The sequence below is a fragment of the Sander lucioperca genome, chromosome 4 (genome assembly GCF_008315115.2).
Source record: "Sander lucioperca isolate FBNREF2018 chromosome 4, SLUC_FBN_1.2, whole genome shotgun sequence".
NCBI lineage: Eukaryota > Metazoa > Chordata > Actinopteri > Perciformes > Percidae > Sander > Sander lucioperca.
This window is the reverse complement of record NC_050176.1, coordinates 17,832,585-17,853,148: the sequence shown is the minus strand read 5'-3', so window position 1 is coordinate 17,853,148 and position 20,564 is coordinate 17,832,585. Positions and strand designations below refer to the sequence as shown.

Below are 20,564 nucleotides of genomic sequence, written 5' to 3'. Positions count from 1 at the left end.
TAATCAAATCAGTATATATTTATGTTTAACATGAAGTATACTACTGCTTATTTCATTGTATCAATGGGAAACATACATGTGTACAGACAAGGCTAGTAGCAGCAGCGTCAGACACGTTTCTGGTATGCAAAGACATAGTAAACGCCACGCAGCCACCACGCAACAGAAACGCCACGCTCACGCCACGCAGCCAGTGTGCAGGAGACCTAAGGCTGACAGTACATGACATGATGAATGATCCACAGCCTATTCAAGAACACCAAACATTGTCTCTGCTCCACTGTTGCTAGCTAAAAAAAAGTTTGTCAAGAGTTTGACATACTAAGCAAGCCAAAAGATACCACCAGGGCTACAAAATGTTCAATTTAGCAATTAGCAGACGTCAATGGGCACAGCTGCAGTTAAGTTAGTTTGAATGTTCTAATCAACATCAGACAAGGCAATAACTGTAAAGGTAGTGATCGATAACACATTTGTTTCTGTGGTATGTTAGAGTTTGACCATCGCAAATCTTTGGTGCAGTCCTTCAGAAAATACGCTCCAATGCTACAGTATCTGACATTTGAACTCAACAACAAACTACAAATCTAAGTCATACTGTAGTGTAACCTCTTGGTTAGTAAGGACAGTAGTCTAAAAAAGCAGTTATTCTTCCTTAAATACACATTTGCCGGATCCAGGTCACTATATTGCAAAATTGCTGCCTGGGGTATGTTCCTCCACAGTTAATGTGTCTTAGATACTATCTAAGTTTCAGAGCTGGCACACACCAGGCACAGAGGGTATAAACACACACAAAACGGGTTTGCCTAATAAAGCCAGGGCTTTCCAAAAACAAATACAAGAGTGTGATGGCACGAAAAGACAAAGGGACAGAGAGAGAAAGACAGGAATTTGACAGACGGAACAATACAACTAAAAAGGTTTCTGTCTACATAAAGAGCAAGAAACGAAGAGACAGACACAGTGAGACTGTCAAAGTGCATTAAAATAGCTGGGAAGAAACACATTTGCAAAGAAGTGGGAGGGGGAACCAAAAGCAATTTCCTCCAACACACCCACAATTCTAAAACTGGAAGCTGCAATAATAAAATCTACATAGTAGAGTAGCTAAAATAATATTCGCCAACACCATCACAGCTGCTCCGCAAGCCTGTGCACATGTCAGCGAGATAAACCCCCCGCTGTATTGTTTAGGTGGAGATACTGAAATATATTCACATTTTAAAAAAATAAAAAAATAAAAAACTCCACCTGCACAGTCTTAGAACCATTTATTCAGTCTGAATCACAGTAAAAAGAGTGTTTGTAAGAATTTTTTTTTTTTTTAACTAATAGTCCAACATGTAATTCTGTGAGCAACATCATCACCACGTGTTTAAGCAAAGCATGCAGAGAGGGCATTAAATATTTGGTTGGTTTGGTAACTGCACTGCTGCAGAACGAAAGGCCCTGCAGCGGATTGTGAGGACGGCTGAAAAGATCACTGGGGCCTCTCTTCCCTCCCTCTCTGACATCTACTACACCCACTGTCTGCGCAAAGCCATAAGCATTGTTAAGGACACCACACACCCGTCCCATGCACTGTTCTCCTTACTGCCATCAGGTAGAAGGTACCGCAGTATAACTGCCCGCACCTCCAGAATGGGGAAGACCTTCTTCCTTCAAGCAGTCAGACTGTTGAACAACAAAACATGATGCAAATTTTTCACACTGAACTGATATGCACTACTCTATATATTCTACCTTCACCTCATTTCTAACAATCATTGCTCTTTTACAAGTCTACTTATGCCCTGTCTTTTCTTGTCTGTTGTCTGTCCTGTCCCTTGTCTGTCTTAAATGCTCTACTTTAAGTAGTAATTGCACTTCATGTATAGTCTATAATGTGTGTGCACTAAATGTAGCCTGTCTCGAATGTCGTTTTTATATAATGTCGTTTTTTAATATACTGTATTTTAAATGTGAAACACCACTTGATCCATGGTGAAACGTTGTTCCGTTTCACTATATACAGTGTATATGGTTGAAATGACAATAAAACCCACTTGACTTGACTTGACTATTTGTCAAAATGTTGATTTAATCATTACTTAAGTTGTACTTTAAATATGTTTGGTGTTATCAGAGATCCAAATGCTTTCATAATCACATTTATTTCACCATCCGTCCATCAACCATCCGTCCATTTGTCCATCCATCCATACATCCACCCGTCCACCCACTAGAGCTGGGCAATATATCGATATTATATCAATATCGTGATATGAGACTAGATATCGTCTTAGATTTTGGATGTCGTAATATCGTAATATGGCATAAGTGTTGTCTTTTTTCTGGTTTTAAAGGCTGCATTACAGTAAAGTGATGTCATTTTCTGAACTTACCAGACTGTTGTAACTGTTCTATTATTTGCCTTTACCCACTTCGTCATTATATCCACATTACTGATGATTATTTTTTTTTAAATCTCATTGTGTAAATATTTTGTGAACGCACCAATAGTCAACACTACAATATCGTTGCGGTATCGATATCGAGGTATTTGGTCAAAAATATTATGATATTTGATTTTCTCGATATCGCCCAGCCCTACCACCCACCCATCCTGTCTCCTAATAATTATACAATAATAATTATATATAATTCGCAAAAGCAAACACCTTTTGAAAGGATTCATTTTTCTATTATCATAATGAGGAAATGTCAACTGACGTATCTGGCAAGTCACAAAATGTTGATGCAAAATGTTCACCGGCAATGTATTTGTATTTGTTTTCCATTACATTATCATACATTATCCACTCACAGATGTGAATGCCTAAACATAACAAGTCAACAGTGACTTAAAGCACGATTCAGGACCTGTTTACTTTATTAACCAAATCCATGATTTTCCCAAATATCTAAGTGTTTTTGCGGCATAACATGTACAGACAAAGGATGCAAACCCTGGTCTCCAGTAACACAGTCCTGTGCATTGTACCTCGACCACCCACCTGGCCACTTCCCTACATCTTGCATAAACGAACCGCCATCTCAACTGTAAATAAAACTTTGTCTGTAAACATAATCAGATGGCAGTTATGTTTCTCAAGAGAGTGTTATCAACAACACAAACGATTAGAATACAAACATAATTCCTAGGCGACAGGGTTGAAGGAGCAGTTCTTCCTTCTTTAGGGACACTGAAGGACTCATCTGTTTGTTTCTGTCAATTCTCATGGCTCATGACCATATAGTAAGTGAAAGTTGGAACACGGATCAAAAGCAAGAGCTTAAATGTCTGCAGAATCTTTCAGCACCAAACCAATTCCAAAGATTACTCATGTCACATACAGGATTTCTGGGTATTGACGCTACCCCTCGCTGCTATTTGGAACTGCCAATCTGTGAAGTTGAGAGGCAATAGGCTCCAAATAGTTCAATGAATAACACAATAAATGACATGCCTATCAGGAAAATGTATGCAGGGCTTTCCCTACCATTATAATGCTTAGGTGCAGCACCCAAGGCGTTTTTGGCACCACCTAAGCCAAATGAATGTAAAATCAATGTGAGCGTCAAAACTAACTAAATTACACCCAGATACTCAGACATACTCAGATCTAATTATTGTAGTTTGCTCTCCAGTGGACTTCTTTAGAAACTATTGGTTTTAAGCTTTTTGAGTGTTATTTATTTATTATCTGCTCTTGCTTTTCCAACGTTTGAGACACAGATATGGTGATAATAATGCTCCAGAAGGATGTGAAATTGATGATTATTTCTGTTATAACATTTTCTGAGGGAGGACCCTTGAACCCGGCTGCCAAATATGTGCACTTAAGTCTTTGACAAACCCAGGGAAAAACACTGGTATGTTCTTCTACTGTAAGATATTTAAGAACATGGTATATACTTCAAATCAACGGGTTCAACTGTGCAGGGATTGCCCGTGGTCTTGGTGTACACACAGTAAATACTAACATATAAGCAGCTTCATATACCAACACAAATCTATACAGTCTCCATACAGCTGGGAGTGTCCCCTTTGTACCTGTCCTTGAAGAAGCGTCGAAAGCCAAAGGCCACTAACTTCAGAGAGGCCTCAATCACAAACGTGGAGGTGAAGAAGTAGTTGCAGTACTTCAGTGTAGTCTCCAGAGACTGGGATAGAGAGAAACAAGGTTTTAAAGAGCCACAGAGGTTAGGGATAAAAAACAGACAGCAAGAAGTATAGACAGTTAATTTGTTCCGACTCCATGTCTGATCTTAAAGTGGTCATATTATGCTTTTTGGTTTTTTACCTTTCCTTTATTGTGTTATATATCTTTTTTTGTGCATAAGTGAAAAAGCCTAAAGTCCACCCCAAAGGGGGTTAGCATCTCCCACAGAAAACACTGTTCATAAACTGCTCCAAACAGCTCTATTGTAGTCCAGCCTTTACTTCCGTGACAAACGTGCGCCATTTTGCGTCACCTTATAACATACTTTATAATTCTCTCCTAGTTGCTAGTGTGGCACGCCCTCAAACCAAGCTAGTTAGAACAGAGGCCCAAAGAGTTCAGATAGTTGTATTGCCATGTCCAGGAGACAGTGCAGAATTAAAACATTACGTATGAAAGACTAATTTCTTAACATTTAAATAACTTACCACGCTTGACACTTCTTGCTCAAGTCTAGGTTGAACGGCTGAGCCAAAGCCATAGTTTACCGACTGAAGCGGGTTTGTTTTGGATCACACTAGAGTGCTTGTCAGGGCCCGCCCTACTCTGCTTCTGATTGGCTAGTAGTCCTTACCTAGCTACTGCACATGTGTGACTCCCAACAAAGATGGAACAGAAGTGAGATGTCTCACTCTGTAGCTAAAACAGAGAGCTCAATACACAGGGTGAAAAGAGGAGCTGCAGCAATGTGCAGTACAACAAAAACATGGTGTTTTTTGAAAATTAAACCATGTAAACCTATTCTGATATAACCTCTAAATACAATTATGAACCTGCAAATGAGCATAATATGAGCACTTTAACTGTAATAAACTAATTATTCTTTGTTCCACAGTTGATAGATTAGCCACTTCTTCATCCACAGTAAGATATTGCAAACTGATTTGTTGTTTAACTTTCGTCATGTGAATGAAAGAACCTTTGTATTGAAGAGAGGAAGGGAGAAGCAACAGATAATCTGTTCTGTCAGTGTAAGCAAAGTATCTTGCCAATGAATCTCTTTTAATAGATAAGAGCTCATTTGAGACAGACAACTAAATTATGTTAGACTCTGGGGAGAAAAAAATGTCCTACCGCACTGATATTAATGACTCACGCAGAAAATGACGCTTGTAATGTTTAATGGACATAATTAAACCTTGTTATGACAACAGTTGCAGCCAAATTAAGGAAGAACAAAAATATATGCTAAGCTATGTATGTGTGTTAATGCTAAATTATAGCAACAACAGTATATAGACAATTATGATCAGTAAGTTTATTTACTTTACAGTATACACCCACAATATGTTTACATCATACCACATCATCATAGAAATGATTGCAACGGTGTCCAGCGTTGGAGGAAGTATTCAGATCCTTTACTTAAGTAAAAATACTAATACCATACTATAAAAAAATACTCCGTTACAAGTAAAAGTTATGCATTGAAAATGTTACTTAAGTAAAAGTATGTATGTATAATCAGTAAAATTAAAGAAAGTATTAAAAGTAAAAGTACTCAATGCTGAAAATGTGACTGTTATGCTAATACATATTATATAAGTAGGTCATTATTAATCATGCATTGATGTAAAAGCAGGATTTTACTGTTGTAATTGTAGTTAGAAGTATAAAGTGGCATAAGGAAGAAATACTGAAGTAAAGTACAAGTACCTCACATTTGTACTCAAGTACAGTACTTATGTGTATTTGGTATCCATTTATATCATTATTCCATCCATTATTCTTCCATAGACTCTGATAATTTTTAGAGAGTCAGATCTTTTAAACACATTTGTAATCAGTGTATCCATCAAGTGTTTCCACATCGTCTGCTGATGTTGTAGAGTCCCAGTCACGAGCTAGTTTGACATGGAATGAAATAAGCTTTTCCGTTTTCAGCCCGAGAGTGTGAAAAAAAGCTAATAAGCATACATTCCAAAAACTTTTCCTTTAACTTAGGCCACCTTACTTTAGCAAAACAAGGTAGACTGCAACTGTAGAATGTGAAAAAGTGTATAAAGTATATTGTGTTATAGATTTGTAATAATCAAGTGGGGAAAACATTAAAATCAGGAGACGTGTATGTTAAATAGTGTTTTCCTGCCAGATTACTGCAGGTGTTGAGGTGTTCTGCTAAGAAGACTTCTTTCAAGGCAGAGCTGCTCTGGAGACAAAAATAGAGCCCAGGTTTACGAACATACTTCTGAACAGCCATGTTAAGCTGAAAGCAAAAAGTGCCAACCTTTAGAATAGCGTTTTGTCTTACTCTACTGTTTTCACTGGGTCCAGTTTTATGTAGCTATACAACCTGTAGGTCTTTGACTGTAGCCTTGCCTGAGTAGGCGGTAGCTTTAGACGTCATTGGGAGCTAAGATAGCTGTTGACTTGGAGTGAGAGTCAGTGTTGGTAAAATATGGCATAAACAGACTAAACAGGTAAAGCTAACTGGAAATAATGAGCTGTGTAGGTTGTCTGTGTGCAGCCAGCCACATAAGCTGATAATATGCTATTCAGTACAAGCGTGTTAGTTAAGATCAGTAAAGTTTCATTATAATCTTAAAAATATAGAATTGTTCTCCTACAATTGACATGGATATCAAGAGAATGTTCTCCACTTAATCTACCTTTCTGATTCACCAAATTGTATCTGGTGGAACAGCTCTGGTAAGATGTGGGCTCATGCAAAGCCTATGATACTTTTTTTTTTTTTTTTTTTACATTTTCAAGAGAATGTCCGTTTCATTCAAGCCATTGCCAAATGAGTTGATACAAATTAAGACTGTCAGCTCCACACAACTCTCTCTGTATTTCTCAGTATGGCTATGTTTAGAAAATGGTGTCATCCAGCGACATTTGCGGGCATAAAATCGACTCTTCTGAAGACTCCATCATGTTTTTTTAATCCTCCGTGTCCTCCTTGGTTACAAGCAACTGCGTGGAGGAGGGGTGGGGGCGGTGCACGATCACGGAAAGCTTGTATCATGTGGACGCGCCGACAGTTTTGTTGTCATTACTTACAATTCCTCATGAGGACGACAGAAACTACGCACTATATCTTTAAGTTTAACTCAAACTGATTTTGTTCAACCCCAAAAGCATCTCTGCCTCTGAGAAACATTTTACATAACTAATACCCCAATATGCCAGATTATTTGTATTCCAGCATGTGGATAAATGTTTTGGTTGTTGGCGGTTTTTGCTGCTGATTCAGAGCAGCAGGTTGGCAGCCTGACTCTGGGAGTGCCCACTTTAAAAATATAAATAAATACAAACTACCCAGATGGTGCACAACCACCCACTCAGACGCCCATTAACAAGTCTGCTATGCTACGCCTCCATCCCCATAGGATAGTGTGGTCACCTGTGGTTGGCTGTAGTGCTCCAGAGACATGGTGATGACATTGATACAGATAATAAAGGTGATAGCCAGGTCCAGGTAGTGGCTGGTACACAGATTGTGGATAGCTAGCCGGATTCTGCCGTATGACGCATAGTAGGGTAGCTTCTGGGCCTCTGGAGAGCGAAAGAAATTCAAGGGAAAGGGAAAGTGGGAAAACAAGGCAAGGAGGGATTTGGATCAGTAAGAAGGCAGGGGAGATATCAATTGAAGGGACAGACAGATGGAAAAATGGAATTTGGATGTGTAGGGGAAGGGAGTAGGAGGAGATGAATGGAGAAATGAGGAATAGCGTAGGGAAAGAAATCTAGGAGTGAGGAAATAAAAGAGCAAAGTTAAATAAGATGCAAAAAGAAAGGGAGAAACAGATATTTGGGAGAAAGCAATGCAAGGTGCAAACATAATGATTTATTTATGCCAAAGGGGGAAAAGAAACGAGGGGCAGAGCAAATGAAGAAAAGGCAGAGAGGGAGATAAAAAGTTTGATAAATAAGAGGGAGATTAAGGAGTTTTAAATAAGTTGAAATAATGATTCATTCATAGGCATGTCATTGAAGATGTGTAATACGAAATATTCAATTTGAAGTCTTGGACATGTGGCACATGCACAAGAAGGAGGACAGTCTTTCTAAAGCTTCCAGTCAGGTTTTACTTAACTATTTATCATTACTGTAGATATTAACTAATTGGGTGGACTACAATGTATGTTAAAGTGGTAAACAAACATTTATGAGAGAAGAAATATGTACATTTTATTAATATATGGGTATACTGCAATCTTAATCTATTCCTGTCTTCCTCTTCTCCACTTTTTCAAATTGATTTATTGATCCCATCTATTTATCTTTTCCAAAAGGACTCCCACTCCCTCCGCTCAGTCCATCTGTCCTCCTCCCTCCCATCTATCCTTATTTCCGTTGTTTCTTTCCATCCATCTTCCTTTTCACCTTCTCTTTCTTTCCCACTCTCCCAAAGTTGCATTTGTGTTCATATCACCCCATTTCTACCAAATCCTCCACTATATGTTTTTTCCATCTCTTCTTCCTGTGATTCAAAGCCTCTACTCCTCCCTCTATTTATTTATTTATTCATTCATTCATTTCACCTTTATTTTCCCAGGCAAGTCATTAAGAACAGGTTCTTTTTTACGATGGCGGCCTGACAAGTGGCAAAGCCACTAAGGGAAAGGTAAGGAGGCCTAGAATATAAAATAAATTAGAAATACATTACAGACAGCAGTGAAAGCACATACAGAGAGAAAAATAGACGCATAAGGGTGACTAAAATAGGGAGAAACCGTACAAATATTTAACTGGAAAATGATGATGTGGAAAAGGAACTGCATATGTCGGTGACCAAGGATGATATGGCGGTTTTGAAGGATGAAATGGAAATGAGTTTGTCCAGTTTGAGAATCTATCATTTCTCCACCTCATTCTATCCAAAGACCATTCTCACGTATCCCTGTCCCTCCCTTCTGCTTTATTTCCCATGCTTCCCTGGGCCTTACTTCTCCTCTTCTTCTCCATGCGACGCTGGCGTTTCTCCTCCCGCCGCTTGGCCTCCTCCACCTCCTGGTGCTGGCGACACTTGTGGAAGTTCTCCACCACAACGCCCACAAACATGTTGAGGACGAAGAAACTGACGATCAAGAGGAAGGAGATGAAGTAGAGCAGCATCCACGGATTGTTGTTGATCGACGGCTGGGGGGGCGGAGGGGTGGATGAGAGAGAGTTGGGTGTATCAGTTTATCATCTGAAAAACACTGGATAAGTTTATCATTGTTATAAGTGAAATAAGCAGGGGAATGAATCTATTTTGTCCAGTCTTGAGGACAATTTGAAATACTATTATAAGCCTCTCAAGTTCTTCTAATCAACAAAACCACTCCACAGCCAGTACAGTCCAAAACTCCTGCAGCTGTCACTGGTAAAATAAAAAAAAAGTAAAAACAAAAAATGGATGACAACGGAACAGAACAAAAGACAGGAAAAGGACAAAATGTGAAGAACAGATCGGGATGATTGGGTGTGGAGGCAGTCATCACAGGGAGTCATTACAAAACAAAAAACCAGGTTCAGGTGCAATAAAACCGGAGATGAGAGTCAGATTTTCAATTTGGAGGAGCTTTGATTGTTGAAAGCGCAGGGTGGAGTGCAAATAGGATTAGTCATTCAGAGCCATGTTGGACTGCAGTTAGGTTTCTCCCTGAGGCGGGGAAACTGAATCATCCAGAAAAATGCCCTTTCTTTAATAGAATTCTTAATAGATTTTCAAATAAAACCAATTCTTAAGAGAATCTGTTCACTTTGAAGCCACTTCAGAAGACTAATTTGCATCATGTCATCAGACGTTGACGTCATGTGTGTGAATGTGTGCATAGTTTGTGTGAAATTCACTGAAATTCTAAACTCTTCCAAACCTGTGCATAACTAATAATAAGTACGGTTTGTGAGGGGGGGGGGGGCTTTGTGGGTTGGCCTAGGCTTCTTCCCTTCTTTTGTTCTTTTTGGCCAGACCTCCAGACTCCCATAGTTCCGGTTAAATCACTGGTAGTTCATTTTTTGTGAAATTAATTTACTTTAACTAATCCACTGGTTTGGTGTCCTTTGATATGTTGACGGTCACAGTTAGGTTGACTTTGTTTGTTGTGGCCGTAACAAGTTGTGTCAAGAAGAGAGAGCTTGAGAGAAAGAGAAGTTCAAACCCTGGCTCTGCACAGCTGGTAAATCAAGGCGAAAAGTGGGTATGAATGTCGGATTGCCGGTCTCGAATATCTACAGAACTTGTTGGACACAGCCCCTCCTAATCCGAAATAGGTAACGTGTAGGGGCAGAGGGGTTTCCGAAGCTATTAAACCGACAAGTAGTTCTGATGGAAGCTTAAAGGGAATGGCATGTAGCAAAGGAATCTTAGACTACTAGGGCATCCTGCTTTAGCTCAACTTTAAGAATAAGATGAAGCCTGGACAAACCGGATGCAAATAAGTGGTGGAAAATGGAAGAACAAAACAGTATTTTTGTGTATCCGCATGTTACTGAGTGTTATACAATAATGTAATTACATATGTTTGTACCAGTGTTGTATATGCCTGCACTAAGTGTCTGTTATTACCTGCTGGTCTATCCCCACTGCATCCAGTCCATGGTACATGATGTTGACCCAGCCGTCTTTAGAGGCCAGCACAAACAGGGACATTAGAGCCTGGAGAGGACAGACAGAAAGACAGAAAGACACAAACACACACACACACACACACACACACACACACACACACACACACACACACACACACAAAAGAGCTTTACTTCCTTCTAAACTCTATAATGCTTATCATAAGTGTGATAAAGTCATAAAAAATATGACCAGTAAAAGTCTGAAAATTCACAGTTCACTGTATGCCGAAAACTTCTGAAAATTGTGTAGCGGAGCATTTATCTACAGTATTACTTTTACTTTGTTTGCTTGTTTATTCATTAATTTAGCAAAGCAGTTCTTTTGTATTTCTACCAAACAAGTTTCTGAATTTCAAACCCTCCCTTATACCACTGACTGTTTAGAGCAGAAAAGATGTTTGATTGCTATTATGATGATAATAATCAATAATATATCTATATTTAAAGAGATAATTATATCAGTTGTAACATTTTCAGTTGTTTGTTAGTGTGCTATAGTAGGACTCAATTCAACACTGCCTTTTCCAATGCAAGGAAAGTGACATTTTCATTATATTTTTACATACAAGCATATTCTGCCTATGTGTAGTGTACTATGTATTTTAGTTATTCTTCTTTTATATTATAGGAGTAATTCTGTCCTATAGTTTGCTAATTATTATTTTCATTTTTTAGGAATATGTGCACCATTGTTTGTGTTTACATTAATATGTTCAAAACGATCCAGACAGGTTGTCAGGGATGCATTTTCTTCTCTCTTGTACCTGTCCAAGGTTGTCAAAGTTGTATTTGTGGTGAACCCATCGATAGTTGGCAGCCAGACAGTCGGATTTGTTAGTGATGTTCTTCACATTGAAACCCACGCAGTAGAAGAACTTCCCTTTGAAGAGCTGTGAAGGAAGACACACACGGAAAAGGAAATGAGAGTCAGAGCCGCACAAAGATACATTTCGATGAAGTCATGACAACACTTGTGTGCGCCCACTTCTTTCATGCAGCTTCTGAAGTAATGCCATAATTAGCGTCTGTAACTAGTGTGCGCATGAAGTCTAAGTGAAGACTCCAGAAGCACTTGATATCAACAGTGTGGTTTTCCTCCTGAGAGAAGATGTTTTTAATTCTCAATCTTATCAAACACATCAAAGAAGAGATTGAGTAAAATAATGCATAACGGCAGATGCAGAAATAATAAATTTAAAAAATATGTGTGGAATAACAGGGTGGGATTGACAACTAGATGAAAGATGAAATGCAGGGCTGCACTAATGAAATAGAAAGGGGAAAACCAAGTCAGCTGTACGTTTGCAAGACTTATGAACTTGCCTGTAAATAGGATAAAGAATATAGAATTACTTACTTACTAAAAATATAGCCTGTTGTGCTTTACTACACATATCAGCTATTTCTGACCGTACAGTGAAGGCGACGTATTCATGTAGAAGGGAGATTTAAATTGATGGTAATTTGCTTTGTTTTTGAGTAAAGACAATATGATATATTCAGGGTGCGATTAGTGAAAAAAGCAGAGGGGGGTTTTGCACAACAAAACAAAACATGCAAGAATGAAATCCCCTTTTCAATACCATGGATAGTGCCACTCGGCCAGCCATGCCAAAACATCGCACAACGTGGTTGCTCTTTCAAGCCGGGGAGCGGAGTTCACTTTGCGGGCAAAAACAAAATACTTTCACCCAGGAAATGCTTGTTAGTTACTTCAGGAGTGTTTTAACCACGATCTTTTTCCTAACTTTAACTAGTTGTTTTGGTGCCTAAACTTAACTGTCATGGTCGCATGACGCTCACTTTTTCTGGCTAAACTCCAATACATGGACCCTGAAAGGAAACAAATTGATATCCGATAATCAAATTGATCTATTCTGTCTAACTGAAACCTGGCTGGGCCATGAAGATTATGTCAGTCTAAATGAAGCCACTCCTCCCACTCATATTAATACTCAAATTCCTAGAGGCTCAGGCCGAGGAGGGGGAGTTGCAGCCATATTTGACTCAAACCTGTTAATTAATCCTAAACCTAAACTAAATTATAACTCTTTTGAAAATCTCGTTCTTAACCTTCAGCATTCAACATGGAAAACAGTACAGCCAATTATATTTGTTGTTGTCTACCGAGCACCAGGTCCATATTGTGAATTTTTATCGGAATTCTCAGAGTTTTTATCATGTGTAGTCCTAAAATCAGACAAAGTACTTATTGTAGGTGATTTTAATATCCATGTGGATGTTGACAGCAATAGCCTTAGTACTGCTTTCAACTCACTACTAGATTCAATTGGTTTCAGTCAGAGTGTGCACGAGGCCATGCACTGTTTTAACCACACCCTTGACCTTGTGCTGGCATATGGCATCAAAATTGAAGACGTAATAGTATTCCCGCAAAATCCTTTATTATCAGACCACTTCTTAATAACTTTCGAATTCTTACTACCCGATTATACGAAATTAGATAAAAGCTTCTACGCTAGAAGCCTATCTGACAGTGCTATAGCTAAATTTAAGGAAGATATTCCAACAGCACTAAACTCATTAACGTGCCGTAATATAACAGAGGATCTTTATGTAAACTTTAGTCCCTCTCAAATTGATCATTTCGTAGACGATGCTACGGCCTGCCTACGGACGACTTTAGACTCTGTTGCTCCCCTTAAAAAGAAGACGATGAAGCAAAGGAAACTAGCACCTTGGTATAACTCCCAAACTCGTAAATTAAAGCAAATCTCGCGCAAACTTGAAAGTGAATGGCGTTCCACCAAACTGGAAGAATCTCGTTTAGACTGGCAAGACAGTCTGAAAACCTATAGGAAGACCCTAAGAAAGGCCAGATCAGACTACTATTCATCACTAATAGAAGAAAATAAGAACAACCCAAGGTTTCTTTTCAGCACTGTAGCCAGGCTGACAGATAGCCACAGCTCTATTGAGCCATCTATTCCTATAGCTCTGAGTAGTGACGACTTCATGAGTTTCTTTAACGATAAAATTATAACAATTAGAGATACTATTCATCACCTCTTTCCCCCAACCTCTAATGGGTCACCTTTAACTGACAGACTGCTAGAAAGAACGACTAGACCTGACATATACTTAGATTGCTTTTATCCTATAAACCCTCAACAATTAATGCTAAAGGTCTCTTCAGCTAAGCCATCTACCTGTCTCTTGGACCCCATCCCAACGAGGCTACTTAAAGAAGCGTTACCCGTGGTTAACACTTCATTGCTAGATATGATAAATATGTCTTTATTGACAGGTTATGTACCGCAGTCATTTAAAGTAGCTGTGATAAAACCTCTACTGAAAAAACCCACCCTCGATCCTGAGGTCTTAGCCAACTATAGACCTATATCTAACCTTCCCTTTCTCTCCAAGATCCTTGAGAAAGTAGTCGCTAATCAGTTATGTGATTTTCTACATAGCAATAGCTTATTTGAGGACTTTCAGTCAGGATTTAGAAAGCATCATAGCACAGAGACGGCACTGGTGAAAATCACTAACGATCTTCTAACTGCATCAGACAAAGGACTTGTCTCCGTACTTGTCTTATTAGATCTTAGTGCTGCATTCGATACTATTGACCATACCATCCTCTTACAGAGACTGGAACATTTAGTTGGCATTAAAGGAATCGCACTAAACTGGTTTAAGTCCTACTTCTCTGATCGATCGCAATTTGTTAATGTTAACAATAAACCCTCCAATTACGCTAAAATTAACCATGGCGTTCCTCAAGGCTCAGTGCTTGGACCAATTCTATTCTCCTTATATATGCTTCCTCTAGGCAATATTATTAGGAAACACTCAATTAACTTTCACTGTTATGCGGATGACACCCAATTATATCTGTCAATCAAGCCAGACGAAACCAGCCAGCTAGCTAAACTTCAAGCTTGCATTAAAGATATAAAATCATGGATGGCCTACAATCTCCTGATGTTAAACTCAAACAAAACCGAAGTTATTGTCCTGGGCTCCAAACCCCTACGAACCTCATTAGCCGAAGATATAATTACTCTGGATGGCATTGCCCTGGCCTCCAGTACTACTGTCAGAAATCTAGGAGTTATTTTTGATCAGGATCTATCCTTTAACGCCCATCTAAAACACACCTCTAGAACAGCCTTTTTTCACCTTCGTAACATTGCTAAAATTAGGAACATCCTATCTCAAAACGATGCAGAAAAACTAGTCCATGCATTCGTTACTTCCAGGCTGGACTACTGTAATTCCTTATTATCAGGATGCTCAAATAAGTCCGTTAGGACTCTCCAGCTGATCCAGAATGCTGCAGCGCGTGTTCTGACAAGAACTAAGAAAAGAGATCATATTTCTCCTGTATTAGCTTCTCTCCATTGGCTTCCTGTAAAATCCAGGATTGAATTTAAAATCCTTCTTCTGACCTATAAAGCTCTAAATGGTCAAGCTCCTTCATATCTTGAGGACCTCTTAGTACCTTATTGTCCCACTAGAGCACTACGCTCCCAGAATGCAGAGTTACTTGTGGTTCCTAGAGTCTCTAAAAGTAGAATGGGAGGCAGAGCCTTCAGCTATCAGGCTCCTCTCCTGTGGAACCAGCTCCCAATCTGGGTTCGGGGGGCAGACACCGTCGCTACATTTAAGACTAAACTGAAAACTCTCCTCTTTGATAAAGCTTATAGTTAGGGAGTGAGGAGTTGCAGTGAACGCCTAGACCGGCGGGGCAGGGTGTATAGCTGCAGACACAGCACCCCTGCTTTTCTCTGCTTCTCTTTACAGTCATCAGATTTACCTATCGTATAATCAATAATATAGTGCCTCTCCTAGTTATGCTGTTATAATTCTAGACTGCCGAGGAAGTTCCTTCTTATGACACGCTCTTTTCTTTTGTTTCCTTTTATGCACATCCTGTCTCAGAAGTGCTTGTTACTCACCTAGCTCTGGGGAGTTTACTCCCCAGAGTCCTTATGTTTCTTCTTCGCCCAGAACATCGCCTCGGATTAGGGCGACACCAAGACCTGGGTCTTGGGTGCAGCTGTGGCTATGGACCTGCTACACCCTGCTACACTCTGCGATTCCCTGCAATGCCCGGCTACGTCCTGCTGCGTCCACCGCGTCCACCCATGCTCTGCTGTGCCACGCTACATCCTGTACCGTCATAACCCCAACCGTCAGACACCGCCCACCAAGAGTCTGGGTCTGCCGAGGTTTCTTCCTAAAAGGGAGTTTTTCCTCGCCACTGTCGCAATAGCCACTGCTAATGCTTGCTCTTGGGGGAACTATTGGAATTGTTGGGGCTTTATAGAGTGTGGTCTAGACCTACTCTATCTGTAAAGTGTCTCGAGATAACTCTTGTTATGATTTGATACTATAAATAAAATTGAATTGAATTGAATTGAAAGGACCGTCATCTGGCGGTGCCTGTAGCCGGCCCTGCCGCTGGAGGGCCACATCCCGAAGTTCTGTAGCGGCTAAATACAACCAGCCGCTTGTAATTTATCGTTCTATGGCACTATGTGTTTACGTTACAGCGCTTTACTTAGTACTTATTACTTGGGGGGGGGGGGGGAATACAGTTTTTCCCCACAGAGGATAAAACTAATGTGTATGTGGAGAGCACAACTTAATCTTCTAAACTCAGCCTGTTCTTTTGTTTTGGCAAGAAAGGTACTCCCACCTGGATCTCTGCATGGTAATGTGTTACCATGATACCTCATCCTGTTGCATTATGCTCTAATTAGCCTTCTTAGCCATGCTGTGAAAACAGGATTTCATTGTGGGTGCAAACAGAGCCACACAGCCTCATATCATGTTCTCCACAGTTCATGTTTAATGATTCATTTCTTGGTTTTAGTTTGTTGCTATAGATGGAAGTTCAAAGCATAATTTGTAATTTGAGCAGCGGGGTGGATATGTTAGGTCATATTAAATGTTCAATAGTTGACCACCTCAGGTCCAATTAAAATGTTTGCAGAGAGTTCTGATACAGTTTTAAAAGGCTTGCAAGAAAATATGAATCCATATTTGATGTTTACCTGAACACCAAGAATACCAAAGATGATGAAGAAGGCGCAGCAGATGAGGACAATGTTGCCGATAGGCTTGAGGGACGTGATGAGGGTCTCGACTACCAGCTTCAGTCCGGGAGCTCTGCTGATCACCCTGGAGGAGCGAGGGAGAGACACAGTGTGAGAGAGAGAGAGAGAGAGAGAGAGAGAGAGAGAGAGAGAGAGAGAGAGAGAGAGAGAGAGAGAGAGAGAGAACATCACCTACTGGAAAAGTCTGCAAAACACTGCAAAACATCAGAGCAAAATGGATTGTTACTAGCCCTTAGTCTCGACCTTCCTCCACAGTGCTGTGGAGGAGGGTCTGGCTAGTCCACACAGCATTCTGGGATGGGAGAAAAACGTGCTCTGGTTTATTGGCATTTCTTTAAACCAATCACAATCGCCTTGGGCGGCGCTAAGCACCACACGGAGCAACGGGGCCTCTGCAAAATAGCCTCGGGAAGGAACTTGTTTTGGTGGAACGCGTACGTTCAAAGGTTGTTTTAGTCGTGCAACAGAAAACTCAGATTGGACAGATAGTCTAGCTAGCTATCTGGAATTACCCTGCAGAGATCTGAGGAGCAGTTATCCATAGTCCTCATGAATCGATCAGAGTTTAAAATTCCAACACAAAGAAAGTGAAAGGTAACGGACATCCAGCTGAAATGAAAGACACCGGGCGGAATTTCCGGCGGCACCGGAGCAATCCCGGAAGTGGAAGGTCGTGGATATAGACTACTTAGCCCTAATTCGACAATACACAGTAGCAGAATACTTCAGCACCATACATGACCACAGACTCAGACAGACTCTGAGCAGGTACAATCTGAGTGGACAACGTCATTCTGGCTGTGAAAACCGGCCGCCCCAGATAGACCTGGACACCCAGGGAGGACAAGTAGAGACAGAGCAGCACTTTCTACTCTACTGTGGCAAATACAATACAGAAATTAGACAAATCTTCCCCAAATTTAAAAGTCAGGGTAAAGAATTTGAAACACTTTCAGACAGGAACAAACTGAAATGTGTTTTTCTGCGAGAACTCAAACTGCTAGCAAAATCCTAACAACTAACTATGTCGACTCCTGCAACAAATTGAGAGATGACCATGGAAACAACACGCAGGAGCAAACCACCACTCCTAACAAAACACCCACCTGCATCAGTAGGATCCTGTAAATATGTAAATACGTTAGAGTTCAATTGAGTTGTTAAGTTGTAACAATGTGACACGTTGTGTAATGATTTTGCTGTACCAATGGACTCCTCGTGCCTTCATGTTCCTGTTATAGTTGATGTTGTGCCAATTATTGTTAATTTCATTTATGTTATCTGCTTTGTCAATATAAGCTCTTTAAATTGAGAGAGAGAGAAAGAGAGAGAGAGAGAGAGAGAGAGAGACTGAAAGACAAAGAGACAGGGAAAGAGACAGACTAGGACATGGTACTGTCATTGAATTCAAGGCGGGATTTTTTTTTTTATTTGATGCAGTAGATGCAGTTGCAGCAACATCTTCCCTTATAATCAATAAATAAAAATACATGATGCAGTATCACATTTTAAGGAAAGCTTAAGGAAAGATGGATCATTCTGTACAAGAGAGACTATTTAGGGTCCCATGGTGCATTTGTGGCAACGACATACAGTGCAAACTGAATTCATTCAGACCTAAAATGACCTTAGTTGGATGTAATTTGAGCTCTCTGCACCCCAGATCACCAACTGCTTCCATCTCAGCGTTTTCCTAACTGCTCTGTCAGGTGCTATCAGGCACTTAATGGTTAACAGACATATCTTAAAGCAGTGGCTCCTAACTTGGGGTTCGACAACCCTCGAGCCGGGTCACAAGATAAATCCCAGCTGTCATGAAATGATTAATGGGATTCACTCTTTAGGTGAATTGCTCACAACGCATACACATCCTGTATGTGATCTGTGTTACGGGGTGACAAGTTTCACATTCCTTTTAGAGCCACAAAGGTTGGGGAAGTCTGGCTTAAAACATATGTAATAAATACTACAATATGAATAAAACAACACTATTGAATTCAAAACAACAGAAACAGATTTTAACCAAAATACATTCACTTGAACATTCATTTGTTCCCTTGTCAAAATCTCTGCTGAATCAGCACAGGAGGGCAAAGAAGTAACAGTTTTCCCCCATGTATTTATGACTATTTATGGCCACTCTTACAGAGCTGGCCCCCATCATATATGGTTTAAATGATGGCTGATGTTTTTAACTTTTGACTTCATGTTATTGTGTTGTCTTTTTAATTGTTGGAGCTTGTATTGCAAGACAAATTTCAGTGCTTAGGTACAATAAAGTGTTATCTTATTCTCATCTTGTCTTATGAGTGCCTCTTGTATGCCTGTTTTCCAATATACCACGCTACGTGGCTGACTGATTCTCAAAGGAATAGTTTGACATTTTGGGAAAAACGCTTATTTGCTTTGTGGTGAAGAGTTAGGTGGGAGGATCGATACCACTCTCAGCCTACGGTACGGTACATACAGTATGAAGCTACCGCGAGTAGCCGGTTAGCTTAGCACAAAAACTGGAAACAGCTAGCCTGGCTCAAACATGTTTTATGTTGTTTGTTTAATCCGTAAAAAAAGCCAAGATGTAAAAATGTTGATGATGATGATCTTATGGGGGGGGGGGGGGGGTTGTGCTGGGACCAGTAACTGGACTCTCAACTGGTTGCCTGGCAAATGCTCTGAGAGCAGGTGCTGTTAGTCAGATTTTAATACTTTTGAACAGAGTCAGGCAAGCTGTTTGCCACGGTTTCCAGTCCTTATGCTAAGCTAAGCTAACAGTCTGCTGCATTGACAGACAGATACAGTATGAGAGTGGGCTATCTAACTGTGGGCTATGTAAAAGTGTATTTCTCTACTATTCCTTTAAAAAAATCAATCCCAACTTATCATGCCGAAACATAAAAATTTGACAGTTTTTTCTTCTAACTAACCTGAGGGGGCGTAGCGTCCTGAGCAACCGGAGAACACGGAGAACCCCCAGGATCTTAGCCCCACCAGCCATCGACACAACAATGTCAATCAGAGACACAAATACCAGGAAACCATCGAGAATGTTCCAGCTGCTCCTCAGATAGGCTTTCTCCCCCAGGTACAGACCCATGGACACCACCTAGGGAGATGAAGGGAGAGAGATGCAGAATGCAACAGTGGTGAGACGCATACACATATTCAAAGGAGAGGAGAGGGTCACACAAATGAAAGTAAAAAATACGAGAGGATTATAAGAATCTGAATCAGAATATTTTATTGATCCCATTAGGGAAATTGCCCAGTTGCAGTGGCTCACAGTCAGATTCACGGTAAAAGTAAGAGTACGAAAAAAGCTAGTCAATAGGTGTATAAAGTAACATTAAGTAACATAGCTACAGTGCAAGAAATTAAAAAGTTGAAGGTGCAGTAAGCGATGCTGCTCAAAGATTGTTAATATTTGAACTCAACTGCCAAACAAATACAAACCCCGTCTTCAGAAGCTCCGCCCCCCAGATTCACGGACAGATAACTACTGGCTGGCCGGCACATTCACATGCTGCCCCCCCCCCCCAACCCACCATTATCTGATGCCTGTTGCCGATTGACTGGAATAGTGTGTTGTGGCATGTGCACTCCTTTCTGTTTGTTTGCCATTTACACAGCCAGGGCTGTGTATCAACACTGTATTTATTTTTTTCAGAGCACACAGAAAATAGAGAGCTAGGGGTCCGTGAGGAGATATTCA

The 20,564-nt window shown here is 40.2% G+C and overlaps 1 protein-coding gene across 2 annotated transcripts in view; it reads right to left on the bottom strand.

The window, feature by feature from the left end:
- LOC116042940 (voltage-dependent T-type calcium channel subunit alpha-1I-like) overlaps nucleotides 1-20,564 on the bottom strand; it is a 284,645-nt gene that overhangs the window by 59,345 nt on the left and 204,736 nt on the right. For both annotated transcript variants that reach the window (XM_036000910.1, XM_036000911.1), the window contains 7 exons: nucleotides 19,780-19,958; nucleotides 16,793-16,919; nucleotides 11,531-11,656; nucleotides 10,705-10,794; nucleotides 9,101-9,293; nucleotides 7,555-7,706; nucleotides 4,040-4,149 (listed from right to left, as the gene is read on the bottom strand). In XM_036000910.1, coding sequence (XP_035856803.1) covers nucleotides 4,040-4,149; nucleotides 7,555-7,706; nucleotides 9,101-9,293; nucleotides 10,705-10,794; nucleotides 11,531-11,656; nucleotides 16,793-16,919; nucleotides 19,780-19,958 — 977 coding nt within the window. The remainder of the gene's footprint in view (nucleotides 1-4,039; nucleotides 4,150-7,554; nucleotides 7,707-9,100; nucleotides 9,294-10,704; nucleotides 10,795-11,530; nucleotides 11,657-16,792; nucleotides 16,920-19,779; nucleotides 19,959-20,564) is intronic.